The sequence below is a fragment of the Dothidotthia symphoricarpi genome (assembly GCF_010015815.1).
Source record: "Dothidotthia symphoricarpi CBS 119687 unplaced genomic scaffold P153scaffold_13, whole genome shotgun sequence".
NCBI lineage: Eukaryota > Fungi > Ascomycota > Dothideomycetes > Pleosporales > Dothidotthiaceae > Dothidotthia > Dothidotthia symphoricarpi.
Window position 1 is genome coordinate 80491 of NW_022985020.1, and position 26484 is coordinate 106974.

At 54.2% G+C, this 26484-nt stretch overlaps 11 protein-coding genes across 11 annotated transcripts; 6 read left to right on the forward strand and 5 right to left on the reverse strand.

Annotated features, from left to right (window-relative positions):
- Positions 1 to 323: 323 nt before the first annotated feature.
- Positions 324 to 1137, reverse strand: P153DRAFT_432318 (uncharacterized protein). Its single transcript, XM_033672962.1, has 3 exons — positions 930 to 1137; positions 734 to 879; positions 324 to 649 (listed from the first exon to the last, which is right to left on the reverse strand). Exons 1-3 carry the CDS (start codon positions 1026 to 1028, stop codon positions 514 to 516), a joined length of 381 nt encoding a protein of 126 aa, XP_033522262.1. The 5' UTR covers positions 1029 to 1137; the 3' UTR covers positions 324 to 513.
- Positions 1138 to 2353: 1216 nt separating this feature from the next.
- Positions 2354 to 2758, forward strand: P153DRAFT_386850 (uncharacterized protein; the record flags this gene model as incomplete). The annotated part of the gene is made up of 1 exon (XM_033670578.1): positions 2354 to 2758. The coding sequence occupies one exon, from the start codon at positions 2354 to 2356 to the stop codon at positions 2756 to 2758; it is 405 nt and encodes a 134-aa protein (XP_033522263.1).
- A 1354-nt stretch (positions 2759 to 4112) lies between these two features.
- Positions 4113 to 8654, reverse strand: P153DRAFT_342795 (uncharacterized protein; the record flags this gene model as incomplete). The annotated part of the gene is made up of 4 exons (XM_033665979.1): positions 8501 to 8654; positions 8365 to 8407; positions 5480 to 8210; positions 4113 to 5344 (listed from the first exon to the last, which is right to left on the reverse strand). Exons 1-4 carry the CDS (start codon positions 8620 to 8622, stop codon positions 4113 to 4115), a joined length of 4128 nt encoding a protein of 1375 aa, XP_033522264.1. The 5' UTR covers positions 8623 to 8654.
- A 1740-nt stretch (positions 8655 to 10394) lies between these two features.
- On the forward strand, positions 10395 to 11636 carry P153DRAFT_358039 (uncharacterized protein; the record flags this gene model as incomplete). The annotated part of the gene is made up of 1 exon (XM_033666768.1): positions 10395 to 11636. One exon carries the CDS (start codon positions 10395 to 10397, stop codon positions 11634 to 11636), a length of 1242 nt encoding a protein of 413 aa, XP_033522265.1.
- Positions 11637 to 12321: 685 nt separating this feature from the next.
- Positions 12322 to 14679, forward strand: P153DRAFT_342800 (uncharacterized protein). Its single transcript, XM_033665980.1, has 3 exons — positions 12322 to 12788; positions 12844 to 14121; positions 14184 to 14679. The coding sequence occupies exons 1-3, from the start codon at positions 12524 to 12526 to the stop codon at positions 14453 to 14455; spliced, it is 1815 nt and encodes a 604-aa protein (XP_033522266.1). The 5' UTR covers positions 12322 to 12523; the 3' UTR covers positions 14456 to 14679.
- A 158-nt stretch (positions 14680 to 14837) lies between these two features.
- On the reverse strand, positions 14838 to 15971 carry P153DRAFT_432322 (uncharacterized protein; the record flags this gene model as incomplete). Its single annotated transcript, XM_033672963.1, has 2 exons — positions 15425 to 15971; positions 14838 to 15367 (listed from the first exon to the last, which is right to left on the reverse strand). Coding segments are annotated over exons 1-2 (1035 nt in total), but the record flags the coding sequence as incomplete, so codon positions are not given.
- Positions 15972 to 16235: 264 nt separating this feature from the next.
- On the reverse strand, positions 16236 to 18095 carry P153DRAFT_293972 (CoA-transferase family III; the record flags this gene model as incomplete). The annotated part of the gene is made up of 3 exons (XM_033663926.1): positions 16236 to 16598; positions 16654 to 17731; positions 17782 to 18095. The coding sequence occupies 3 exons, from the start codon at positions 18093 to 18095 to the stop codon at positions 16236 to 16238; spliced, it is 1755 nt and encodes a 584-aa protein (XP_033522268.1).
- Positions 18096 to 18460: 365 nt separating this feature from the next.
- P153DRAFT_397777 (DUF1446-domain-containing protein) lies at positions 18461 to 20842 on the forward strand (the record flags this gene model as incomplete). Its single annotated transcript, XM_033671582.1, has 5 exons — positions 18461 to 18725; positions 18774 to 19027; positions 19080 to 19352; positions 19403 to 19755; positions 19808 to 20842. The coding sequence occupies exons 1-5, from the start codon at positions 18644 to 18646 to the stop codon at positions 20838 to 20840; spliced, it is 1995 nt and encodes a 664-aa protein (XP_033522269.1). The 5' UTR covers positions 18461 to 18643.
- Positions 20843 to 21190: 348 nt separating this feature from the next.
- P153DRAFT_43435 (uncharacterized protein) lies at positions 21191 to 22723 on the forward strand. Its single transcript, XM_033673074.1, has one exon. The coding sequence runs from the start codon at positions 21331 to 21333 to the stop codon at positions 22504 to 22506; it is 1176 nt and encodes a 391-aa protein (XP_033522270.1). The 5' UTR covers positions 21191 to 21330; the 3' UTR covers positions 22507 to 22723.
- A 72-nt stretch (positions 22724 to 22795) lies between these two features.
- On the forward strand, positions 22796 to 23624 carry P153DRAFT_432325 (uncharacterized protein; the record flags this gene model as incomplete). Its single annotated transcript, XM_033672964.1, has 2 exons — positions 22796 to 22972; positions 23024 to 23624. 2 exons carry the CDS (start codon positions 22796 to 22798, stop codon positions 23534 to 23536), a joined length of 690 nt encoding a protein of 229 aa, XP_033522271.1. The 3' UTR covers positions 23537 to 23624.
- A 591-nt stretch (positions 23625 to 24215) lies between these two features.
- On the reverse strand, positions 24216 to 26226 carry P153DRAFT_432326 (MFS general substrate transporter). The gene is made up of 6 exons (XM_033672965.1): positions 25793 to 26226; positions 25475 to 25742; positions 25025 to 25411; positions 24554 to 24975; positions 24351 to 24501; positions 24216 to 24300 (listed from the first exon to the last, which is right to left on the reverse strand). The coding sequence occupies exons 1-6, from the start codon at positions 25996 to 25998 to the stop codon at positions 24265 to 24267; spliced, it is 1470 nt and encodes a 489-aa protein (XP_033522272.1). The 5' UTR covers positions 25999 to 26226; the 3' UTR covers positions 24216 to 24264.
- Positions 26227 to 26484: the final 258 nt, after the last annotated feature.

A 26484-nucleotide genomic window follows, 5' to 3' on the forward strand; every position in this document is an offset into this window, starting at 1 on the left:
AACTCTTGAGCGAATGTAGACTCCTGCTCAGGCGTTTATTCCCTATATCGGTCAATTAGTATGTTGTTAAAATGCACGAGTTCTCTCGATGCTCTCACACCCCATGGTCGTAAGATCAGTCAAAGTCCGTTGCAGATGTACCCCACTGTTTCCAGTGACCTTCACACTGTACCCTCGTGAACAACTATCCTCAATACGTTTATTTCGTCGAAAATATCTCTTCCTAACCTGTCTGCAGATCGCACCTCGTCACACAAAAGACTGCGATCAAGTTCTGAAAGGAATGGGTCTAGTTCATCAGATTTAGGAGGGAAAACTGGAAAGTTCAATTGTGCTTCTTGCATTCTCTCACGTTATACGCAGGATCTGATCCCCATGTTCTTCCCGGCTGTTGATTCAAACACTTCTCACTGAAAAGCCACCCGTTCAAATCCTACAATCCCAAGGTCTTCCAAGGTCAATGACAATTTTCCAAGCCTAGGGTGATTGAGGCCTCATCACAACAAGTCAAATCTATCCAGAACCCTCAATCCTGATCCAGAAATCGCCGTTCCCCTGCACATATGCTGCGCCGTGAATCCAAGTGCCTCTGTTATCTTTGACGGTGCAAGCATCCATAATCAACCCAGCCGAAACAGCAACGTTCTTACTGAGAAAGTATTAGTACCTGAAGCTCTGTTTCAACATTGAAGACCCCCCCGTTGTTCAGCAAGAAAGCAAACTAACTACTCACCATGGCGTTGAAGCTCCGAATCGGTTGGAAGTATGCGACCAGATTTGTGTGCTTCCACATTTCCGCAAGACTCTTCCGGCCTGGTCTGTCTTGCAGATTGAATCGAGCGCTGCAAGCTCGTTGATGCAGCGTGCTGCTTCTTCAACCTGAATGTCGTGAGTATGACATATAGAAGAATTGGGGGTTCAACACGTACATGAAATGAAAGGTAGCCGCCGGCGTTACAGTCGGGCTTTGCAGCTGTCAGGGAGACGGTGGCTAGGAGGGTCAACAAAGAAGCTGTAAATTGGACCATAGTGCTAGATCGTGATTGAAATCGACAAGAAATGTTGAAGTGATTATTGAGGGTGTAATAAGTGTTTAAAAACGACGTTGAGAAGGATGCTGAGTTCAAAAGGGTGTAAGATGCTGTTTAAATGTATCATTGTAGCTTCACTAGCGTATGCCCATCAATCGTCAAGTTACGCCCTGGAGCCTGAGGCTGGTTAGATCGGGTCAGCTTGACAGCGTGTCGACGTGCAGGTCCATCTTTAAACTTCGGTTCATGCTTGCACAGTGTCCTTTCATTGGCTGAGATTCCAAGGCGTAATGTGATAATTTATCGTCAGGCGCTTGCTTATGCGGCTATGCTACTCATGTTTATGATTAGCTTACTTACAATATACGAGGAGCTGGAGCTATGCACATATTTTCGCCCGATCCAGAGAATCGGAGTTCTGCGAAGTTTTGCGAGAGATGTGTTTCGCGATTGTACACCGTACGTTGCTCAAAATGGAACTTCTGCTTACACGCCAATGATTGGTAACTATTGTATTCACTGGGATATATTGTTGGTGTACTACTCTGGGCTGGGTAAAGTTTGCTGACTATCTTTTCGACAACTAACACCAAACGTACATAAGCCTCAATGATCAGCGTAACAAGAAGGACAAGCCAAGAGAGATAAAGTACTCAGCCCTTACCAGCTGAATCAAAGTCCAACCGTGCAGAGTACACAGCCAAGTAAGTCCCATATTTTTCCAAGGCATCCACAAAGGGCCGAGTAAGCATGAAGATTTGAACCACGCCCGTCAAGCCAAGAGGATGAGCTGAGGGAACTGAACCTGAGGCAGTAAACGGGATAACGCAACATGCCAAGTGCATATAATGAAGATAGTAATAATATACCATTTCTCTCTTTTCTTTACGTTTTCGTTGTCCTCTAGATATTCATCTGCACCATTGTCATTAGTGTTATCATTTAAGGTTTGCAGGCCCTCCTCAGGACGTGCTTCAGTACACTACGTACCTGCCTATTAAGGCGTCCGTCTCATCGTTGACAAGCGAATACGAGATACAGATGGTCACCACCAACAGGTCGCTTACTGCCAAGCTCTGGCCATCATGGCTCGACTGACCCGGCCCGACTACCAGTAGAGTTAACACATCCCAGCCGTCAAGATACCAAGTCCTCTTTGAGCCCACCGCCATCGACTAGATACACGAACCCGGCTAAGACCCCAGTCAACGAAGTCCCCCATCCCATCCTCTCCCCCCAATCCCGTAGAGTCACGTTCAATCACCCCTCCTTGGAACATAAGCTCAGGAAACATCCACCAGCGTCCCAAGACCGCTAGAAGTATGTCCCCGACCCAAACCCTGCCCATTGACCCAGTGACGTACACAAGAACGAGAGCAAACCCCCAACGTGTTGAGCTCCGTGCATCTATCTTCCATCCACCATATACCAAGATCCGAACCCTAACACCAGAGAATACTCACCCTTCGACAAGCGCCCGTCGTATTCTCCCCAAACCCTCTCCCTCTCCCGCTCAACAGCACAAGCTCTCTGTAAACGCACACAGAGCACAGCACAAGCACTACCTCCGACGCCCCAAGACCCAGTCACCCCAACACCATGAACATCAGACCATCGATACATGCGTAAACGAATCCCACGTGCGTGAACCCAACCACCAACCTCATCTGGGCATTCCCAGCTTCCAGCAATGTTCGTCAAACCCCATCGCAGACTCGACTCAATAGCAGGACTAATCACGAACTTACCTTGGGTGGTGTGTTGTAGTCTGTAATTTCGATTTTCACAAGTCCTGATTACTCGACTCGAGGATGCGTATATCTCTTGATTCACCCTCCCCGCTTGCACAGGACTTGGGATATGCAGTGTGAAGTTAGTAACGTGATGTCGACATAATACCGTAGCGTGTGATAGGCTGATCAGAATATGTGCTCGAACGACGATATGAAGCGCTGCAGGAAATGCCATAAGAGTTAGTAACCTCGCCTTGTCAATTAGTTCGTAACTTCCACCAACCCTAGCACCTGCTCAGCGGCGGTGTTGTTCGTAGAGATTCGTAGCCGAGTACGTACCTTGCTAGGGTTTCGCTTCCATTGATTAGGCCCTTCTACCATCTATGCCACATTTGTCGCCGCAGTATAACTCACCCCTCCCGTATGAATAATTATCCAATGTTGGAGGAATTCACTCCTATCCCGTATCACCGCTGCCCATCGTTCCAGTGACCATCCACCCAGGAGAGACGTTTCCAGTCCACTAACCAGTTATTCTCACGCGTACAAAAGCACGCCATAAGTACACCGAGACGAATACAACGCTGTTGCTGACAACCTAAATCGCAGTTCATCATTACACACCACCGCCCTCGCATCCGCAGGGCGGGACGCGAGGTCGAAGTCGAGGTCTAGAAGCGGATGAGAATCACTCATCCACAACATTCCACTCTATACAAGCCACAAATCACGCGTTCAAGTGCAAAAAAAAGAACATCAGTCCACAAAGTATCTCCATTACGATCCATCCATCCATCTCATCTCATGAGTCAAACCTCCTCATATATCAAGAAAAGAAGAAGAAAAGAAGAAAAAGAATCAGCAAGTCTATTCATACAAGAAGCGAATCGAAAAACCCCTCTTCACCAGCACCAGCACCACTACCACCAGCCTCCCATACAATCTCCCTGCATATCCCCAAAAGCACAGCACCCACGCATTCATCGTAAACCGCGCCATACCAGCGCACGAACAGAAACAGAAACAGAAACAAACAACGCCAAGCCATGCAATTACACCGCCCGATCCGGGTTGGAAAACAAAAACGCCGCGAGATGGGGGTGAAGAAAGCGAACAGATACACCAATTTTTGTGGGAAATGGCGACGATGTTGTGTGCGTGCCGGGGGAATCAAGGGGATGAAGGGGATTGTGTTGGATTGTGTTGGGGACTAAGGAAGTGGCGAGTACAGCCGTAATGGTGCGAAGTAGGAGATGGACGGGCGATCAGCCGGGTAGGTAGAAAGTGGAATATGTGACGACGGCGCGTACACTGTGTATAGAAGAAAGGCGGATCTCTTCTCAGCAGCTCACGACGAAGGAATCGACTCGTCGTACTTTGTTGAGAACTCCTGCGCGACCTCGGGACTCTTGAGCATGAAGCACACCTGTGTCAAGCCGCCTTCGTCTCCGGGCTTAGTCGCCTTGACCATCTTCTTGCTGCTCCCCGTGAGCATGGTGCGGAGCGCGGGCAGGATTTGGTAGTTGAGGCGGGTAGCGCCGCTGGCGATGCGGAGCCTGATTAGGCTCTTGCCCGTTGTCTTGTCCTTGAGGATCCAGAGGCGGCCTTTGGCGATGTTCTCCCACTCTTTGCCCTCGCCACGGTCGACGAGCTGCTTGACCAATGCGCTCTCGCTGAAGAAGACGATATCGTTGGAACTCTTCTCTTCTTCGGTGAGTTCCGAGAGGTCGACTTGCTCCTGCTTGCCGCCCTCTTCATCGTCGTCAGTTGCCGAGGCAGCATTTGTATCGGCTTCGGACAAAGGTGTTGCGGCGCGCGACGAGAAGACAGAGCTAGGCCCGGACTGGGCGGCGTTTGGCGCAAGTAAAGACGAGCCAGTGCCTGCCGAACCAAAACTGAAAAGAGAAGCAGGCGGCGGCTTCGACGGCGTTGTCGAAGTAGTAGACGAGAATGAGAAAGTCGGAGCTGCCTTCTTCTCCGTAGCTGCTACATCTCCAAACTTGATCGGAGTGCCCATTTTGAAAGTCTGATCACCGGCAAATGTATCCGACTTAGGCGGTGCGGTTTTAGAGCCAGCTGCTCCAAAATCAAAGAAAGTGAACGGCTTGTTCGTGGGTGTTTGAGTACCATTGGCTTGGCCAAACAGAGGAGGAGAGCTTTCGTTCTCCTTCTCAGATCCAGCCTCAACCTCACCACCTTTGCTCATCCGAGATAGCAGACTGTTCTTTGTCCCGGCCGGTTGCTGTTTGCCTGTCTCCTCAGACTCAGTCTCAGACTCGCCGAATGTACGTGGGGTCGTTGGTTCGACGGATCCTACCAGCTGATCGGGCTGAGACTTTCCTGTCCCTTGCTCTTCATCGTCTTCATCAGACTCGTCTGCGCCATTGATTGAAGACGGCCCGGATGACAAGTGACCAAAAATATTGGCCGAGGGAGCCTTCACAGCGCTAGGTGCGTTGAATACAGACAGACCGCTCGACGTGGACGGGGCTGGGCTACCGGTTCTGGAACCAAACAGTTGTGCGGTCGGAGCACTGCTCGTAGACTTGGCGAGACCAGCAAACGGATTTGAAGCAGGCACTGCAGCATCCGAGGGCTTAGCAGAAGTGCCTACCGACTTTCCAAGAGCAGCGAATGGGTTCGAAGCAGGAGGCTTGGAGACAGGCGTAGTGCTGCCAGCGGGTTCGGCGGGTGTGCTTGCTGGCTTGGCGAGACTTGCAAATGGGTTCGAGGCAGGCGGTTTCGCAGCGGGCGTCGCATTGCTAGCAACTTTGGCGGCGGGAACACTAAACCCGGGAGCAGCTGCCATCTTTGCCTTCTCTTCCTCAAGCCGCTTGGCCTCTTTCGCATCCCAGCGAGCGTTCCACTCTGCCTTCGTCTCGTCATCTGAGTCGTAGTCTTCATCAAACTCCTTCTTCTTACGTTCCGCTGCAAGCTCTTCGTAGGTTTTTGCCGTCTTCGCAAACTGGCCCAGGAAGCTGCCACCCCCACCAGCAGAACTGCTGCCGAAGCTGGGAGTAAAGCCGCTTGGCTTAAAACCACCCGGGGCGGATGACGTGCTCGGAGTAAAACCGCTTGGTTTGAAACCACCCGAAGAGGATGCTGCGCTTGTTCCGTTGGTCGCAGGGAACGAAGGAGTGAAACCTGTAGCTGGAGCGGCGGCCTTGACGGGCTCGGGGGCAACAGCCTTTGCAGGTTCGGGGGCAGCGGCCTTCGCAGGTTCAGGAGCAGACTTCTGAGGCGTCTTGGGTGTGGCAAGACTGCTCGATTCTGCTGTGGAGCTCTTATTATCGATGGCCCGAGCAAACAGGTTCGATGTCGTCGTCGCCGGCGGGTTCAACCGAGGCGTCGATGCTGAAGGCTGCGGGGTTGGCGATGAAGGTGTGACACCACCACGTGCCCTCTTCGAAGATGGATCCCGGCTTTCGGGGCTCCCGTCGTTCACCTTGCGCTTTGTGGACAAGGCCGACTCGTACCCAGTGACACCATTGGCAGATGCACGTTGCTTCTTTGCGACGTCGATCTTCCTCTTTATTGTTGTAGATGTCTGGTGATGCCAGAGCGACAAGGCTGAGAGGTCGGCTCCCATGTCGATAGTGTTCATTCTGTCTCGGTATTGCAAGTTCAGGGCTCGCAGCTGTGAGCTCAAATCAACAACAATCTTGTACAGGACGGACCCCTTCTGGGAAGGCTCGACGCTGGGCACGGCCCAATCTTTGGGAACCTGTGCCTTGGGGATCTTCGGTAACTCGGGTGCTGCTGCGGTTGACGATGCTGAGGTGCCTGTAAGTGCGGGCATAGTTGCCGCTGGAGGTGCTGGGGCTTGTTCTTTGGGAGTGTTGAAAAAGTTTTGTCGATCCCCCGACGCAGTGGGGAGGCTGGCAAAAGGATTGGATGCTTCTTTTGTAGCAGATTGTTGTACAGTCGCCTCTGTTGGTTCTTCTGTTGGCGTCGTTGACTGCGGCATGAAAAGCGAAGACGATGGCTGCGTGTTGAACAAGTTGGCCGAGTTGTGGCTCTCGGGTTGAAATGGCTGAGAGAACATGCCAGTGCTGGCTTTGGGCTGCGCGGTGAAGAGACCTGCTTGGGGCTTCTCGCTATCCGCCGCCTTTTTGGGCTGCGGTGTGCTGAAGCCACCGAAAATGTTCGCCTTTGGTGCTTCGAACGCTTTGAAAGTCGCATCAGGCGCCTTCTCCGCAGTTTCGGATGGCTTGTCCTGGTTCTGAGACGCCGCAAAGAAGTTGAAGCCGGAGCTGCTTGCCAGTGGCGTCGCAGCTGGGTTGCTGATTGGTGCCCCCAACGACGCGAACAGATTGGGCTTGGGTGCTTCTGGGGTTGCGATGCTATTTTGATCTGCAGGCTTGATGCTGCTGAACAAGCCGTTCGGGGTGGCGGACGCCTGGGGAGTCTGTTGTGTTGAGCCGAACTGGAAGGGTGTGGAGGCAGGGGTCGCCGCCGGCTGTAGGTTCGCGAATGGGTTGGCAGCAGCCGCAGGGGCGGGAGTGCTCGCGGTCTGAGCAGCCGAGCTGATGGAGCCAAAGAAGGTAGGCGGTGGCGCGGCAGTCGTTGCGCTCTCGCTCTTTTGCGCAGGGGTGCCGAAGGTGAACAGACCCGCCGAGGGTGCGGCTGGCGTGGCGGTCTCTGCTGGTTGTGTACTCGCACCGAAGCCTCCAAACGTCATCTTCTGCGGTGTAGCTGTTGCACCCTCGCTCTTCTGCACGTCCGCCCCAAACCCACTGAACAGTGAGTTCTGTACAGGCGCTGCCGAGGTCTGTGTCGAGGCGCCGAACCCGAACATGCTGCTGGTTGCGGGGGTGCTCGCCGTGTTCTGCGCGGACGAGCTTGCGGCGCCAAAGGTGAACGGCTGGGATGCTGGAGCTGGCGTGCTCGTGATAGCCGGCGCGGAAGACGTGATCCCCCCAAACATGCTGGGCTGAGACGCGCCGCCTGCGGTTCCAAACATGCCGCCTGATGATCCCGAGCTTGTCGTGTTGTTCTGCGACAGTCCCCCAAATGGATTGCCCGCCGGCTGCGACTGGCTGAACATGCCGCCACCAAAGGCTGGTACAGCCCCGCTGCCGTTCATCATGGGTGCAGCGCTCGCCGCGAAGGGGTTGCTCGCGCCTGCACTCGGGCCCGCGGTGAAGCTGAAGCCGCCTGCTGCGGACGATGGCGTGGGGTCGAAGCCTAAGCCTGTGCCTTGACCGCTGCCGCCGAATGCTGGGAAGGACGAGTTGGCGAACGAGTTGGTGGGCGCGGCTGGCTGCGCGGGCGGGAAGCTGTTCGTCGCGGCGCCGCCAAATGCGTTGCTCGCGCCAAAGTTGAACGCGCCTGCATTATTGGCGCCGGCGTTGGCGTTGTTGTTGGATGCAGGTGCCGGTGCAGAGGCTCCAAAGTTGAAGCCCGACGGCTGCGGCGCACCGAAGTTGGCGCTCTGTGACAGATTCTGCGGAGGCGCGTTAGCATGCTGCTGGTGATGTCTGCGGCGTATCTCGCGGCGTCCCGTGACGCTGTATCTGCTCGACGATGACATGTCGCGGGTTGCAGCAGTTGACAGGCGCGTCGTGGACGCTGCGGGTCGCGGTGAAAGGAGTACTCACGGGCGAGGTTCCTGCTGGGCGGCGCGCTTTCACACTCTTGATCCTATGAGGCAAACACGTCAGCTGCTGACACTCCCAACGCGCCTTCTGGCAGGGTGGAGATGCATCGAGCTCTCGAGGGGAAAGGGCTGCTCACTTGCGCGTTGCCAGTTGTGCAGCCGTAGCCCGCGTTGGCACGTCTTCAGGGCCAGAATCACGCTCTTCGTAGGGCCGCTCTGGCCGTCCCTGCCCGAAAGTGTTTTGGCGTTTTCCAGACATGGTTGCGCCGGGTCGAGTTGGCGTGCGGCGATGGAGATGTGCTGGGGGTCAAGAAATTATGTTGACGTTCGGGCTTTGTAAAGGGAGCGCCCGTGCGTCAGCAGTCAGCATTCTGCGGTCATCTCGACATCCCAGCAACGACACCACCTTCACTGCACGACGGCAACGCTGCATTCTGCCGGTCCATGGATGGAGATGCTCTGTGGAGTTTGCTGTCGAAACAACTTTGCAGCAGGCCCAGTCGACCTGTTGAACAGCTTGTTCTTGCTCTTCTCCTGCTACTCCTGAAATGTTTTCTCACGTCACCAACCATCAAGCTCACACTTGCTTCTTCTGGCAGGACTGCAGGTTTGTCGGGTCGTGTCAGGTGGTGTGGTGCCTGTGGAAGCGAACAATTCTTCGCCTATCAAGGCCTTCAAGACATTCAGAGCCCGACCAGACGTGTCGCTTGCCAACTGTAACGAATTCACAACATCATGGCCTCTTGAAACAGCAAAGTGAAACGAGGGCGTATTCTTCAAAGAATAACAACAGTACACTGCGCAGGAGAGCTTGATCTCGCAGACACGGCCAAATGTGTGTGTGTGGCTTTGATTGGATCTGATGGTTCCTATGTCGTTTGTTGTGTTTTGTATGGCCACTGTAAACACCTCTGACTGCACCAGTCTTTGGGCCACTGCAGACTCGAAGCCTCGAGGTGACTCAGAATCAGTCGTCTCCAAGCTATTCGCACCATCCTCCACCACGTCAGCTGGTTCTCCATGCCAGCACAAGCCACAACTCATCGTTCGATACCAGCCCACGATATATGACGTATGCCATGGGAGACGATGGTTAGTGAGAAGTACTGACAATTAATGGATGGCTAGCGAGTAGTGCTGGATGGCTAGCGGGCAGTTGTATGGCGCTGGGCGTGAAAAAACACATCCAACTATGACTTGCATGATCGAAAACGTGGAACATGTCGTAATTGGGCGGCGTGGGGTAATAACTCTCACCTAGCCAGCCGATCGCCCTCGTCAAGAGCTTGTTCCTGGGGTGCGGAGCGCGCCTGCCGTATTAGAAGTACCCAAACTAAGGCGGGGTGGGTCGCTGATCAACAGCCGCTCCCATCGCGATCAACAGCCGATGGTCAAAGAATCGAAGCGGCGGGCTAACAAAGCCTCGTCGAATGACACGTGCAGACCACAGTCACAGCAAGAAAGTGCTGCGGTCAGAGATGATACGGAGAGGGCCAATCCCGACCGTCATAAACCAATTGCGGGCGCGTTGCTGTGCCACTGATTGCGCGGAATTCATCCTCTTCTGCTGCATGCCATACCAGGCCGATGGCGAAAGAACGCGCGTGTGCAAATCAACTTGTAAGAGCAGCGAGCGCAGCCGTACGGTCAAAGGAACGCTTGTCCGGCGCTCCGGCTGACGCTGCCCATTCGCCTTCGTATCATGCTCACGGGATGAGCTATGGATCTTATCGGTGTTCCAAATTCCATGCATTCCCCTCACTTGTCTTGCCGCGCCCACGCCGTGAGGCATATAAGCACCTGGTAGCCGCCCGCGGTGAGGCTCAAATCGCGGTCCCATCGATTACACTGCGATCGCCGTGTGTTGAGACAGCGAACGAACCACCCGCACTCGGACCAGACCAGCTTCGCATCCTTTGGCACGAACCTAGCGCCAATCTCTCAAAGTCATGTTGGCTTGGTGATGGTCCACCGTCCTTTCCCTACTTACACCTGGACATGCCTCTGCAATAGCATCCTCACCCGCTGAAGATGCCGTCGTCCAGGGCGCATGCGCGTCTTCACAAACGCGCCTACTCCGCCTCGTCAGCAACCAGCCCGCTGAGCCCTGTTGCTGACCATGGAGTCTTCACCTTTAATCGCTCCGAGACGCCCAAGGTCACATACGAGGAGCCTTGGACAGAAACATCACCACGATCCATGGCGCCCTCGCACCCGCTCAAGATCAAGCCGTATCTGCGGAAGCTGTCGTCGTCCAAAGACAGCACTGGCCTGGACCTCTCGCGACCTGCCGAGGAGAACGACAGATTGGCCGGCCTAGGCATTTCCGAATACGGAGGCTACACGCCATCCGTAACAGATGTCACCTTCACCACAATAAACAATGGCCGCCATCGACACAGCCGCTCCATGTCTAACAACTCGCAATACTCCAGCTCGTCGGGCCTGCAGAGGCCGACACCGTTACCGCTCATTCGCCAAACCCCACAACCGTACACACCGCCCATAGCCAGGTCATCACCGCCATCTGTCCTGGGGAATGACAACGAGGTCCATGACATCATGTCCGACGAGGAGTTCAGCCAGCGGCAAAGCGCCTTCGACCCGTCGCGTCGATCTGATTCGCTCTCCTCAGTCCCAGGCCTCCGTATCAACACCAACAACTCCTGCACACGTCTCGCCGCCAGCTACTCGCAGTCGTCGGTCTCTCTCACCTCACCCGTCGCGCCCTCACGGTCGAGAGGAGCCACCCTGCAGTCCGTCGACACCACCACCTCGCCCAGCTCACGAACCTCGCTCGACCATGTATCGAGCTTCATTCGTGGCAGCCGCGACGCGCCTATAGACGCTGCCTCGCGTGCTGCCTCCATCCGCGCCGAGCGACAAAAGTTCCAAGAGAAGGAACAGCTCAAGGAGCGCAAATACGAGCAGGAAGCACATAGGCAGGCGGAGCGCAACTACCGAAAACTACTCAAAAAGGACGAGTTCCAGCGTCGCCAGTCGGAAACGCACGACAGGAGCGACTTCACGCGCTCGCGCAGTATCTCAGACGCCCAAAACGAGAAGGCACCAAGACCGTCAGTCGGCGGGCGCCAGTACTCGGACCATCGCCATGCACATGTCAATTCGCTTCCTAACGTTGTCTCGACAGTCGACCTGGAGAAGCAGAGTGGCGTGGTGCCAAAGGTGACCAAGAGCCGCGCGGCCAAGGGGCGGTGGCTGAGGTTTGTAACCTGGTTCAAGACGAGATTGCTGCGCATGAGCCGGAAGTAAGCTATCATGACCTAGCCATTACCACACGGATAAGGCGCATTGCAGCCTCGTCGTCTGCAATGCTTGCCGATCGTTGGATGGCTTGCATTGGTTCACTCACACCTCACCTATGAGCAACCCCCGCGTCGCCCTGCAGCCAGCTAGATGGTCGGCTGCTTCCCCCTCACCCTATCACGACCACTTTTGCTTCATTATATCCCCGTTTCATCATCATTCCAGCACGGCGTTTGGTTGCTAGCTACGGCTTTTTTTTACGATCCATGCGGTATATTTTTACGCTGCATATCATGCGAATCATCTTTTCATGGGAGGGGGCTTAGCATGGGATTCTAGGCGCATTTGGGAAGTTATGGCTGTGCACTTCCCCCCGAACACGATATACCTGGCTACCCATTACTCTGGGAGTAGGGCCTGAACTGCATCGCGTTGATCTTTTGCTTTTGGTTCTCGATATATACGAAGTACTGCGGCGCGTTGGTTAGGTCTTTGCTCTGGCGGAGTGCCATTGAGCTGCAATTGCATATTTTATTCCTCGTATCATGCTGCGATTGTGTTGAATTTGTGTGATGCGTGATTTGATAGCTGATGTACTTCACGACGTGCATCGACAGGGAGTTCATGCTGCTGCCATGTTGAATTACTTCAAGTCCAATACAATTGCACTGCCCGACTGACCAACACCCATCTTCAACACCCTCGCATCAAAGAAAGTCAAGGCAATTGATAAGCCGACACACTTTATCATCCAAGACCCATATAATATTAACTCCTCACAGGCCGACTCGGACTTCCGAAAAACACGCTAAAATTGCGCGACATCGCGCCTCAAAGTTCATCCACAAAGCTTCCCCGCACGGGACACGCACAACAATGCGCAACGCCCTCACATGACCGCAATGTTATCAAGAAGCGCCACCAGGGCCTCGTTTGCCTTGCGGAGCAGTAGCCGGGGAAGCACGATACAGCTAGGGCGCATTACACAGCGGAGATGGGCAAGCGACCAGAAACCCGTGGACGATGGGGACCGCCCGTTTTACTTGCAGCTGCACGAGAGCATCTACGAGCGCGTGCAGAAAGAGAAGGCGGAGCAGATTAAGATTCAGTCGTTGCAGCATCGGACGGCGCGGGGCCAGTTCTTTGCGACGCTTGTTGGTATTGCAGAACTTGCGACAAGTTTGGTGGATGATGCGCTGACGGAATGGAACAGCTTGTCTGCTCACGGCCAGTTTGGGCTATTACTATGGCGTTATGACGCCTCAGAAGCCGGATACTAGGTCGACTGCTCCCCTCGAGACGTTCGTCCCGCCCAAGCATAATATCTCAGAGGCGAATATGGAGGCCGCGTGGATTGATCTGCGCGATATCGTGGGCAAGGAGAACATCACGCTCGACCCGCACGATCTGGAGTCGCATAGTGGATCGTCGTGGTCGTCGCATCCCGCCGAGCCGGGCGACGTGCCGTTCTGCATCGTCAAGCCCGGGAGCACACAAGACGTCAGCGCCATCATGAAAGTGTGCCACGAGCGCAAGATCCCCGTCACGCCGTACAGTGGCGGAACGAGTCTGGAGGGCCACTTCGCCGCGACAAAGGGCGGGATATGCATCGACTTCAGCCGCATGGACCGCATCCTCAAGCTGCACAAGGCCGACCTCGACGTCGTGGTCCAGCCCGCTGTCGGCTGGGAAACGCTCAACGAGGAGCTGGCGAAGGATAACCTTTTCTTCCCGCCCGATCCCGGCCCAGGCGCCATGATCGGCGGCATGGTCGGCACTGGCTGCTCAGGCACAAACGCCTACCGCTACGGCACAATGAAAGACTGGGTGCTCTCCCTAACCGTCGTACTCGCCGACGGGACAGTGATAAAAACGCGCCAGCGCCCGCGCAAATCCTCCGCCGGCTACGACCTAACGCGCATGTTCATCGGCAGCGAAGGCACACTGGGCCTCGTCACCGAAGCAACCCTAAAAGTCACCGTCAAACCCCAAGCCACCAGCGTAGCCGTCTGCGCATTCCCCAGCGTGCGCGCCGCCGCCGACTGCGTGAGCAGCGTCGTCAGCGCGGGGGTCCCCATCGCCGCCATCGAGATCCTCGACGACGTGCAAATGCAATGCATCAACGACGCGGGCCAGACACACAAGACATGGGAAGCGGCACCGACGCTGTTCTTCAAGTTCTCCGGCACCGCCGGCTCCGTTAAGGAGCAGATTAGCCAGGTTCAACGCCTGGCTAAGCAGAGCGGGAGTGTGAGCTTCCAGTTCGCGAAGTCAGAGCAGGAGAAGCTGGATCTGTGGCAGGCGCGGAAAGAAGCGCTGTGGAGCGTTATGGCGAAGAGCGAGGGGAGGGATGATATGGGTGTTTGGACTACGGATGTGGCGGTGCCGATCTCCTATTTGCCGCAGATTATTGAGGAGACGAAGGCGGAGATTAGTAAGAGTGGCCTTTTGGGCAGTATCGTGGGGCATGTCGGGGACGGGAACTTTCACTGTATGTTTATCCCCCCCCCTTTTTTCCCATTATAGATGATGGTTAAACTAACACCGTAAAAGCAATCATCCTATACAACCGCAATACCGAGCACGCAAAAGCCAAGCTCCTCGTCCACGACATGGTCAAGCGCGCCATTGAGCTCGAGGGTACGGCTACGGGCGAACATGGCGTCGGGCTTGTGAAGAGGGATTATCTACCGCATGAATTGGGCACCGAGACGGTCGATGCGATGCGGCAGCTGAAGAAGGCGTTTGATCCGCTGTGTTTGCTGAATTGCGATAAGGTTGTTCGCGCGAGTTTGCCGGGGAAGGGCGAGGTGGGGGAGTGGTAGGTGGGGTGTTGTGGGGTGTGTATGTTAGGAGTGTATGAATGTTGATGCGGAGGGTGAGTTGGGCGGGTATGATGTGACATGATATGATATGCTGTTATATGACCTGATACGACGCAAGGAAAGCAGATAGAAGCCAGAAACAAAACAGTACAGTACAGTACATGTTACAAACTCTCTACACAACAACGCTAAACGCAGAACCAAATACAATCTCTCTTCCCCCCCTTCACTTCCCCCTCCCCTCCCCTTTCCATCTCATCCCATCCCACCTCACTCCAACACCCTACTCTCCCCATTCCCCAAAACCTCAAACCCCGTCCCCATCTCCAGTTCCCCCCCACCCCCCACCTCCCTAAGCGCCTCCCCCAGCGTCCACACCCTCCGCCTCAAAAACCACGACACCAGCCCTCCCCCCTTCTTAACCTCATCATGCGTCGCCACCCAATACCGCGCCCTCAGCACCCTCTGCGCCAGCACGCCATTCATCGCACCGAGATTAAGCTGCTGCGCCGCGGAAATACTCACATCGTGCAGGCCGTGCAAAAACGCGAGGGTGCGGAGCGGGGGGTCAGCCGTCGCGATGGGGGATAAGGCGGTGTGCGGCAGGCCGTGCGGCGTGTAGAGGATGCATTCTGCGGATTCGTCGGGGTCGGGGGGGTGCGGGGCGTCGCCGTGGATGTGTAGTGAGGAGCGTTTCTTTGGGGTGGGGGGGAGGAGGGGGTGTGTTGAGAAGGTTATTAGGAGGGCGGAGTGCAGGTATAATGGGTCTTTTTGGGCGGTCAGGCGCGTTATGCTGAGCCAGGAGGGGAGGGGGAGGAGCGAGAAGTCGTGCCAGTCTGCGTGGGTGGGGAGGGTGGGGATGGGGATTACGCTGCGGAAGTGCGTCCAGGAGGAGATTAGGCGCGCTGCTTCCTTTTCCTTTCGTCAGCTTGATGTGGATTGTGTATATGGTGGGGTATGGGGACGTACTTCCGTCGCGAAAACCGGCACATTAGGATGAACCTCCACCAGCGTCTCCCTATGGCAGTGATCCGTAAACTCATGGCTAACAGCCACAGCATCAATCAGCGTCTCCTCCTCCACCCCATCTTCACACCCGTGCCCGCCGCTCTTCCTGCCCCCAACACCAAACCTCAATCCCCCAGCGAGCACCTCAACCTGCCTTGCCAGTTCATCCACATCCCTCACGCTCTGCACCGCGCTCCTCGTAGCATGCCACTGCTGGCTAAACCACCGCGCTACATCGCTCTGCGCCCCGACAAACCACGGGTCGATCAGGATGTTGAAGTAGATGCGGCTGCCGTGTTTTACGGCGTTGGCGGGACGTGGGATTTGTAGTAGCCAGGATGTGTCTGCGTTGAGGTGGTGGAGGATTGGGCGGTGGGTGGCGAAGGCGCGGACTACGGCGTCGCGGATTTCGAGGTGCAGTTGTGTTGAGGGCGCATCGTCGGCGTCGAAGGCGTGGTTTGCGGGCATTTTTGTGTGGTGGAGGGTTGGGGCATGACGCGTTGATGGGAAAAGTTGGGGAGACGCGTTGGGGGGCGTGCGTTGCGTCGATGATGCAAGGATTCGACGCCACAGCCGCGGTCGTGTGGAGGGGTGTTTGACAAGGGGTTTTGGATTCGAGATGTGTTTTTGACATGTGTTTGTTTATTTCAATGTTGACGGACGCAGACTTCATTTGACAGCTACATGGACGTCTACACCAGCGGTTGAGACTAACGGATAAACTATGTATTCGTCAACTCCCTCCATCAATGGAATTCAGAGCTCCAACAGTTCAAGACGCGACAACCTCAGTCATCAAATCCGCAGGCCACCTCGGTTCATCCACGCCATTTCCTCTCGTCCCAACGTTATACTTCAACTTCACCTTGCCCCCCGGGTACTGAATAACAGGCTTTGTACATGCAACATCCACGCCAATGGCGCCAGAATATCGCTTCTCGAAGAACTCCGGCTTGAGCAACACATCCGACGCATTCGCCTTGATCATCTGCAGAAACCGACCAAGCGTGTAGGTCATGTTGTGGTAGTGGCGGAAAACCTGCCGTCCGTTGCGTGTCCAGACGTCGTCCCAGACCGCCGGGGGATAGACGCCTACGCTGTTCACAAGCCAGGTGGAGTAGTAGTTGAGAGCGACCTAGCACGGCGGGGTCAGTCCAAGTATTTTTGACACTGTAGGGGAAATGACTTACATCGACTTTATACGAGCCGCCCCTCTCTCCTCTCCGCAGGATAGCGTTGAGCACGGCAATCACACCCGCCATTCCAGTGCAGAAATCCGAGTTGGGGAATACAGGTGTGACAGGCTCGTCGTTGCCCATCGCCCTGCCGAATTCCATGGATACGCCGCAGTTTGCATCGCTGATTTGCTGCCAGCCACTGCGGTACGACCACGGCCCATTCCAGCCGTAGCAGTTCTCGCGAACGACAATCAAGCCTCGCTCGCGGTCTTTGGTGAGGTCGAGCAGCCCGTCGAGAGAGAAGCCGTATTTGTCCAGCACCCCTGGTCGGTAGCCTTGCACGACTACATCTGCGTCGCGGATGAGAGTCCGCAGCTTCTCGCGGTCCTCCTCCTGCCGGAAGTCGAGATGCGCGTTCCATTTTCCCCAGTTTAGGTCGAGGTGTAGCATTGACATGTCGGTGATGTGTGGGGCAGTCACTCTCATGACGCTCGCGCCCAGCTCTGCTAGTCCGCGGGTTATGGCAGGTGCGGCGATTACCCTGGTCAGGTCGACGACTTTGAGTCCAGCGAGTGGTCGCGATGCGGATGTCTCGGGGCTGTCGGGCCACCAGCATGCGGTCTGCTTGCTATTCTCGACATTGTGGATCTCGTAGAGGCCGATATGAGCATTTGCCTTTCCATGCTCACTCTTCTTGAACTCCTCGGTCGTCCAGCATATCGTCCCAGCTTGCTTGTAGACATCCGAAGCCAGCCTCTGCATCTCTTTCGAGTCGACCTGCGCAACCTTCTCCTTGTACGGTTCCCACGACTCTTCCATACTTGCTACCTCCTTCTCATGAGGCAGCCCAAGGCTGTCCTGCGTTGGTTCCGGATTCATAGAGCCGTGGAGGTGAAAGTACCGGCCGTCCTTGCAGCGGTAGATATTCGTCGCCGCAAAGCCGTGGAGACTACTCCCACTCTTATGCAGATCGCAGTCTTTGAAATACTTCTGATAAGACGGCTTCCCCGCGGCGGCAAAATCAATAGCCTCACCCCCTGGATCAATAGTATTCAGCAGCACAGACATGAAAAACAGTTGCGCGTGGTCTCTACATGCGTGATTAGTAAAACCCAATAGCCTGACAGGCTGCAATCTTACGTATTTATCACAGCTTCCTGTGGTTCAACCCCATACTTCCGCTTCAAAAGAACATCGACCATCGCCGCCTCCAGGCCTTTCAATGCCGAGATACTCTCTGCGAACCGCCAGTTTATGGGCAGGCTGGGCATGGAAGACCCTTCGAAACGCACTTTCTGCGCGCATTCTGAGATGTCGTGGGGGAGAGTTGGGGCGATGAGGGGGTTCTCGAGGATGCCGTTTTGGAAGACTTTTTGCGCTTCATGGGGGATCGAGTAGGTGTCTACGGTCTCGTTTGAGCTGTTCGTGTGCGTGTTCACTCCGTTGGCCGTCATATTGTTTATTTGCTCAGTCAACTAAAGTCTGTGTTCTCGTTAGCAACGGATGAGCTTCTTGTGGACTTGCACAGACAACGAATATATATACCCTCATATCAACTGACTTGCTCAGCTTGCGGCTAGACATGGATTTCTAGGGTTTCACGCCGGCAGACCACTAAAACCATGATGCACTACAGAGTCAGCCCACAAAAATACAAAACTCGTCCGACATGCTGGCTGCCGTGCACAGCATGTATGCACCTTCGCGATTCTGGCCGGCCTCGGTTGAGTCGAAGGTGTTGACTCGAGACGACGACCAATCACGACCATGCATCGCCCCGCACATACATGCAGCAGACATAGAGGAGAACGCTAGGCGAGGAAGCTGTAGCCGTGATGATGGTCAGAAGTTGTAAGCCATTTGGAAGTAAACCAAAGAATCAAGGAAGCTAAAGAGATAGAGCAAAGACTATAAACGTACAGCTTCGTCTACGCCACACCACTCAAGTCTCGAACAACCCGCAGCAACCACCCTGTCCACATACCGATATACACACCCAAACATGTCCACAGACTACACCACACGCTGGACCCACCAGCGAGGAAAAAGCCCAGCCCGCGTCGCAAACTGCTCAGGCTACAAAGGTCCCTTCATCCCCCCCTCCCCTATACCGTACACTCACACCCCCACAGCTGACCCCGGCTACCACATGCGCTACCAGGCCGAGCTCGGCGACGTAGACTTCATCACCGGCGACTACCTCGCCGAAGTCAACATCGCCGAGAACGCACAAGCGCACGCTGCAGGCACCCATCCGGGGTGGGAGCAGACGGCCTGGGATGGGATCGAGCAGAGCATCGATCTTCTGAGCGAGAAGAGAATCAAGGTTATTGTTAATGGCGGGGCGCATAATCCGAGGGGGTTGGCGGAGAAGGTTCAGGAGTTGGTGAGTTTATGCTTGTTTGTTTATGTAGTGGTGCGTTCTGACGTGTTGGTAGGTTGTAAATAGGGGCTATGACTTGAAGGTTGCATATGTTCTGGGGGACAATTTGTTCGAGGAGATGAAGGACATTCGTGAGAAGGGATTACCGCCGCATTTTGATTCGAGCAATAGCCAGGTTACGGTCGCGGAGCATACGCTGGACTTGCTGGAGAAGGGGGATAAGCCGATTGTTAGTGCGAATGTGTATCTTGGTGCGAGGGAGATTGTCAAGGGCCTTGAGAATGGGGCGGATATTATTATTGCTGGGAGAGTGGCTGATGCGAGTCCTGTATGCCGTCCCGGTTCTTGCTGTTCAGTTGCGATGCTGATGTGTTTTAGGTCATTGGTGCGGCATGGTACTGGCACTCATGGTCTGACACTGACTACGACAAGCTTGCTGGAGCGCTTATTGCAGGTCATCTCATCGAGTGCAGTGGCTACGTGACTGGATCTAACTTCGCTGGCTTCTACGAGTACCCACTGGACGACCTCTACGACATCACATTTGGCATTGCTGATATCGAGAAGGACGGGACTTGTGTCATCACAAAGCACGACGCGAAGAAGGGATTCGTCACAGAAGACACAGTGAAGTGTCAATTTCTGTACGAACTGCAAGGAAACATCTACCTCAACAGTGACGTTAAAAGTATACTAGACAACGTGCATGTCAAAGCAGAAGGCAAAAACCGGTACGTATCCGCCATAACAGCCCCCAAATACCTGTACTTACAAGCATCCCAGCGTCCGCGTCTGGGGCATCAAAGGCGCGCCTCCCCCTCCCACCACAAAACTCGCCATCTTCTACCGCGCAGGCTTCCAGTCCGAAATAGTCATAAACGCCACCGGCTACGGTACCACAGAGAAATACCTCCTTTGGGAGCGCATGATCAGATTCGGCCTCGCACGTCTCAACCTCCTCGACAAATTCGACATCCTAGAATTCCAACGCATCGGTGTGCCTGAGCAGAACCCCACATCACAGCTCCGCAGCACAACATACCTCCGCGTCTTTGCCGAAGCTGGTGATGCGAACGTCAATTTGGGACTTGCGGGCTTACTGACTGAGTTTGCCATGCAGCATTACTCGGGCTTTCATAGTACGAGCGACTTCCGCACGGCAGTGCCAAGACCGTATATCTCGTATTATCCGGCGTTGTGGCCGCAGAGTGGGTTGAAGACTTCGATTAATCTCCTGGGCGGTGGGGAGACGGTATGTATCAAGACGACGCCACCGCCGAGGTTTGAAGATCTGGAGAAGAGACAGAGCTACGAGACAAACAACCCGGTAGACTTATCATCTTTTGGCCCGACGACGCAAGCACGGCTCGGTGACATTGTTCTCGCGCGCTCAGGCGACAAGGGAGGGAATGCGAATATCGGCTTCTTCGTGCCCACCGCATTACCTTCTGCGTATCCCACCTCCTCGCCACTGTACGCCGAGACGTGGGATTGGCTGCGCTCAGTACTCACAGTTCCCAAACTCAAAGAGATGTTTGGCGAGAGCTGGGATGACAAGTTCCACGTGGAGAGAGTCGAGTTTCCGGGGATCTTGGCAGTGCATTTTGTGGTTTACGGCGTTCTGGGCAGGGGCGTGAGTGGGAGTAGCAGGCTTGATTCGTTTGCAAAGGGGATGGGGGATTGGCTGCGGGACGTGGTGTTTGATGTGCCGGTGAAGTTCATCGAGGGCAGGCAGATGAAGGCGGAAGGAGGGAGATATAAGGCCGATGCAGGGGAGGGGAACTCTTGGTTAGTCGGAATACCGGGAACTAAGTAGGCTGCAGCAAGGTCTTGCAATAGCTTGACAACTACATATAAGAAAAATGTAAGATTTTTACGCTTTACGTGCTGTTCCTTTACGCCTACTAGCATGTATATCTTTGTAGTACTTTCAATCTTGTAGTTTCAGGTTGTTGTGTTGCTGCAAAGAACAGACCTTAATTACGGGTATTTCAACTAACCGAGAGAGGGAGTAGGAGTAAATTGTAGTTGATGGTAGGAAAATGATAGGTGTATACGTTTGGCCGGATATGAACGTTGCACAACTATGACGTAGCCATTCTTACACAGCCACAATCTCATTGTCCCATTCGTTTGCCTTCCGCGATTGCCTCAATCATCAACTACGACAAGGATTGCTGGTCATACCTTTGTTTGATCAAAGTCCCACTACCGCCCTCCGCTCAGCCAAACTTTTGCCGTCACAGCTTGAAGTTCCATACAACCAACACTCAACTTTACCCGGTGCTGAAGTCACACCCGGCACGATGTTCAAGAAGTTGAAAGGAAAGCTTAAGGGCGACGAGAAGAGCCCGCAAGGAACAGAGCAGTCGGGGCTTCATCCCAGCAACCCATACTACACGCCACCTCAACAGGAGCAACACAACATGGCTCCTACAGAAAAGTACCAGGCCTCTTCTGACCACCCACCGAACTATCCTTCGTCATCAAAGTCAGAGTATACAGCTCCTCCAGGTCCGCCTCCAGGGCACGCATCTTCAAGCGGCTATGCGCCACCACCAGGTCCTCCGCCTTCGCAGCAGTTCCCACAGCAGCCACCTCCAAGCTGGGACCCCCCTCCGTACCATGACTGGACCGTAGTACCAGACACATCACTCCTTCCTCCCCCGCCCTCTCTCGGATACGAGGACTCGCCAACTGCAAATGCCAGCGCGGAGGATGGCGAACATGCGTATAGATGGACAATCACGTACCCGCTCTGGCCACCACAAACCCTCACACCCACAACTCATGCAGCCATTCAGAACGGTCAACTTGCTCTGTTGAAAGCACCAACGTTCACCGGCGATCTCCTCCCGCAGCCGCAAGCCGGCCACTGGAAATGTCGAACCCATGCAAAATGCAGAGATTCCAGCATTCTAACAAACCTGCCTATGTACTCTGTCTTCTGGGACTCACCCCTCAGCACCCAGCGGCCAAAGACGATTTACTTCGAGCTCAAAGTCACGGGTATCGGCCGCGGCGGTCATTCGCTCGAGGAGGCGGACGCAGGTATCGCAGTCGGCTTCGTTGCACCGCCGTACCCTACCTTCCGGCTTCCTGGTTGGCAGCGAGGTAGTCTCGGCGTGCATGGCGATGACGGTCGGAAGTACGTCAATGACACCTTCGGCGGTGTAGATTTCACGACTTCGTTCCAGCCAGGCGACACTGTGGGGATCGGTATGACCTTTTCGGTGCCGAGAAATCCACCGTCGTATGAGCAGACGCAGCAGGGTAAGACTTTAGATATTGAGGTATTCTTCACGAGAAACGGGGTTCAGGAAGGTGGTTGGGATGGAAATGAGGAGCTTGATGCGAGGAATGAAGGGGGTAATATTGGATTGAGAGGTGAAAGTGATTTGTTTCCCGCGATTGGGGTGTTTGGCGGCGTGGATTTCGAGGTGCAGTTTCATCCTTCTCAGTGGCTGTTCAGGCCATACTGAGTGAGATTGAGGACTGCGATATGGTTTGTATAAGGTGAGAGTCGGCACATGACGATCGCATGTGAGACAGGCGGACGGAGCAGGTCCCACCGTATAAAGCTTGTGTATATAATACAACCTCCTAAAGACAGACACACTTGTAGTTTCTGACCTATACCCTTGAACTGTAGTACGTCAGGAGACAAGCTGCACACATCGCTGCTCCCCACCTCTCGGAGTCTTCCAGTATACTCCCAACCATCACACAGCGAACAACGCAGACGCTGAAATTATCTAGACAACCCCAACAATGAGCTCAACCGCTCCCCAAGACTTCGGCCAGCCCTTCGTCCTCGAAGACTACATCCCCATCCAGCAGCCCGTCACCACTACTTCCCCCGCCCTCTGCGCAGTCTGTCACAAACCCGCCTCCCACCAACGCTGCAGCAAGTGCAAAAGCATCAACTACTGCTCCAATACCTGCCAGGTGAGACCTCCACGCAATCTGACTCCAACTCTTCCAATAACTCATCTCCAGACAACCGACTGGCCCGCGCACAAAATACTCTGCGCCCCCTTCCTCAGATCGCACGTCACACGTCCAGGCCCTACCTTCCGCCGCGCCCTGCTCTTCCCAGAACACAACGCAAAGCCCAAGTTCATATGGCTTGAATACGGCACGAACGACGGCCGACCACTCGACATGCCCGCCTACTTCCCCTCCACCCCTCCCCAAGAAATCAAGACCATCGCGTTCCACAACCGCTTTCTGCCATATTGGATCCAGGTCTCATACGACAGTAACGCGTCGAGTCGTGTTCTCCAAGACAACGCGGGGCTGCAGGATGTGAGAGGCGGTGTGGTGGTGCTGGCTTATGATCTGGATGTTGGGCTGAGTGGGCCGGCGTTGGATGTTGGGCCGGGTGTTTTGGGGCCGGTGAGGGAGTACTTTGCGTTGAGGAGGGGTTACAGGGGGCCGGTGTTTGTGGAGCAGCCGCAGGAGAGGTATGAGGAGGGGGTTTGGAGGGAGTTTATGAAGGGTGGTGGGTGATTGAGGGTGAATGGAGTGACGGGTAGTGAGCTGGTTCTTGGCCGCAAGATGGATGGCGGTTCGGTGTTTGTGCAGGAGTTTCTGGAAGATTGGCGTCTTGCGTTGGTAGCTGAGGCGGAAACTAGTGGTTATTGGAGTTAAGGTCTGTTCACTTTTATGATTGCACCCGTCCTTTTTATCTTTCTTTCCGTTGTCTTACAATTCCCTCCCCATGCCACCTGCGCAGAACAACTATCGTTACAAGGGTTGTAAGTATACGCAATACTACTCGAATGAGTACCAGTGAAGTAACGGGGCAACTCACAAGATTTCCTGCAGGCCCTCTCTAATCTGCAGGGCCAGATACACTTCCTCGGGCTCCTCGCTCTAGTTAACAAATCCCGCCTACGCTCTGTTTGAACCAATTTCTATACAGAGGGCATGAGTGTGGACATCTCCGAGTGATTCTCTATCATGACCTTTCACGATCGCCGCCTTCTAGACGAATTTAAGCTTCCACGATAGTAATGCTAGCGGCTTCGGTCTGCTTTGGAACGATAAGACCGTGAGGAGTGTGCCGATCTGGAGAACGTTGACAAATTGATCACTTTAGAAAGACGAAGCATGAAGTCTCACAATCAATTCTGACAGACGCTATCGGGACTAACTCTAACTTATGCTACCAAGTCGCATCAGCCGAGGCCCTCGATGGCACCATAGAAATGACCCCTCCCGTACAAGCAACAGCATCAGTAAGTATACCTGAAACCCTTCTGATCATGTTCCTGCGGACCAGTTAATATCTTTCCATTACAAACTCATTGGATAGACTTACGCCTGTATATTCCAGCTCGACTTCGCCGCGATCGGCACGCTTATTTTGAGACCATGACAACAGAGTTATCAAGCTCACAAGGAGAAGTGTGAACAAGCAGCACGCAATACAGGCGTACATTCCAGGCTTGTACGCCGGCGAGTCCTGTGTCCTGTATAGTATAAGTATGAGGCACCTCGTAAATGGGCAAGATATGTGCTCACCTGAAAACCAAGCTGCCAGCGATACCTCCAACGCCTCCCATACCGACAAGAGTCGCCGAGCAGAACGCTCGCTTCCATTGCCCTCTAATGTTGTTCGCTTGATAGGACATGACAGCCGGGATGTTTGAATTCGCGCCTGCCACTGTCAAAAAGACACCGAAATACCTGACGTTAGGATTCTTGTGAAAGCCCATCAAGGGAAGACCGATCAAGCAGATGACCATGTTTGCCACAATGATGATTCCACGGGTCTTGTACTTGTCGCCAAGCCATCCCGTCGTGTACATGAGAATGGCAGCCAGTGCGTAGGGTGGAGCAACAAGACATTGCGAAGCGCCGATCGAGAAGCCCATGTTGCCACGTAGGATAATCGGCAGGAAGTAAGCAATAGCGTATGTCACAGTCGTCGTGTTGAAAAAGATCTGAGTTTCGTTAGTAGGAATCTCGCGGTTGCTGGTGTGTTGAACTAACCAAGGCGAATCCCCAGATTTTGATGTCAGCACCGCCGCGGAAGAACTTCGCTGTGGACCAAGGCTCTGGCCTAGCGTCACCACGATCTTCATTGACTCGGTTGATAATGAATCTGGCTTCGCGTTCATTCAGGAATCCCACAGACATATGGGCTTTGTCTGGGAAGTCGACGAGGAGCCAGTACGAGACAATACCCATGACGCATGTCAGAATCCCCTCGACAATGAAAATCCACGACCAACCGAGATAGCCTGCGGTGCCTTGGAGTTGCATCAAACCATAGGCCAAGATTCCAGCGCAAGCCGAAGCCAGGCTACCGAGGCAATAGAAGACAGAGTACCGTTTTCCAATATCATATCGTGTGTACCAGCAGGAGAGCAGGTATACCTACATTGATCAATCGCAGTCAGCATACACGGTCTGTGCCCTTATACCCAGGGTGTGACTTACGCAGCTTGGAAAGAATCCAGCTTCCAATATACCAAGAATCACCCGTAGTGCGGCAAGAGCTGTCCAGCTTTTCGCGAAACCCATTCCGATCATGACGGATCCCCATGCTACGACGATGACCGACAAGTGGATGCGAGGTCCAAGGTATCGAATGATGACGGTCGAAGGAGGCTGAAACAAGATATATGTGATGAAGAAGACAAGGGTGACGACGGAGTAGCGAGAGACACCGCCAGCAAGAACATTGAGTTTCAGTTCAGCGTTCATGCTAAGTGCGTCATTAGTATCAGCTTGTGGTTATGACTTAGGTATACGAACCCAGCAATGGAAGCAGCGCTCAAGTTTGTTCGGTCCATCAAACTAATGCAGTACAGAACTCCTACTGTAAGCACAAGACGGCGATCGATGCGATGAATGATCTTCTTCTGCTCCTCTGGCGTGAATTCGCAAACATATCCATCCTCGTTCGAACCAACATCCTCCTTCATCATCGTCGGATCCTTCTCGAAGTCGTTGTGAGCCATCGTGAATGAGCAACGTCAGGAAGCACGTTGGACAAGAATGGAAGGTTGAACACAGCGTTGCACAATCGTCCTTATGGTAAGGACTTATCGCCCCTCTTGTAACCCAGCCATCACGCATCGCCAAGGACAGTGGGCTTAACAAAGCGGGTCACGAAGATACCGAGGTATGCCCAAACCTGATTGATTGGAACGCTTGCGTATCGTTTGTCTTTTGCAAGGGTTTCTCAATTCATGGCGGTATGGGTGGAGAGCTTGGCACCTGGGGTCCCCGCGTCCAACACCCCTGTGTGTGACCTACCCACGGACCAGTTGTGGGGGAAATCACGACTGCCGAACGTTACCCTATTGCCCTTTGTCGGAATCCAGCTCTAAACGTCGTCCCAAAACGTTGATTCGGGAGCTACCTGACCACACCCGATGTCGAGTTCGACTGATAACAGCTTCTGTCGTTCTCCGACCTTGTTCGGGTTGTCGAATCCGTCTACG

Coding starts and splice junctions, on each gene's coding strand:
- P153DRAFT_432326 (XM_033672965.1), bottom strand. CDS start 25,998: ATGGCTCACAACGACTTCGAGAAGGATCCGACGATGATGAAGGAGGAT. Junction 25,743..25,792: donor AGCGCTGCTTCCATTGCTGG/GTTCGTATACCT, acceptor TGACGCACTTAG/CATGAACGCTGAACTGAAAC. Junction 24,976..25,024: donor AAATCTGGGGATTCGCCTTG/GTTAGTTCAACA, acceptor AACGAAACTCAG/ATCTTTTTCAACACGACGAC.
- P153DRAFT_43435 (XM_033673074.1), top strand. CDS start 21,331: ATGTTCAAGAAGTTGAAAGGAAAGCTTAAGGGCGACGAGAAGAGCCCG.
- P153DRAFT_342800 (XM_033665980.1), top strand. CDS start 12,524: ATGACCGCAATGTTATCAAGAAGCGCCACCAGGGCCTCGTTTGCCTTG. Junction 12,789..12,843: donor GTTCTTTGCGACGCTTGTTG/GTATTGCAGAAC, acceptor GGAATGGAACAG/CTTGTCTGCTCACGGCCAGT. Junction 14,122..14,183: donor CGGGGACGGGAACTTTCACT/GTATGTTTATCC, acceptor ACACCGTAAAAG/CAATCATCCTATACAACCGC.
- P153DRAFT_432318 (XM_033672962.1), bottom strand. CDS start 1,028: ATGGTCCAATTTACAGCTTCTTTGTTGACCCTCCTAGCCACCGTCTCC. Junction 880..929: donor GCGGCTACCTTTCATTTCAT/GTACGTGTTGAA, acceptor CACGACATTCAG/GTTGAAGAAGCAGCACGCTG. Junction 650..733: donor TTCGGAGCTTCAACGCCATG/GTGAGTAGTTAG, acceptor ATACTTTCTCAG/TAAGAACGTTGCTGTTTCGG.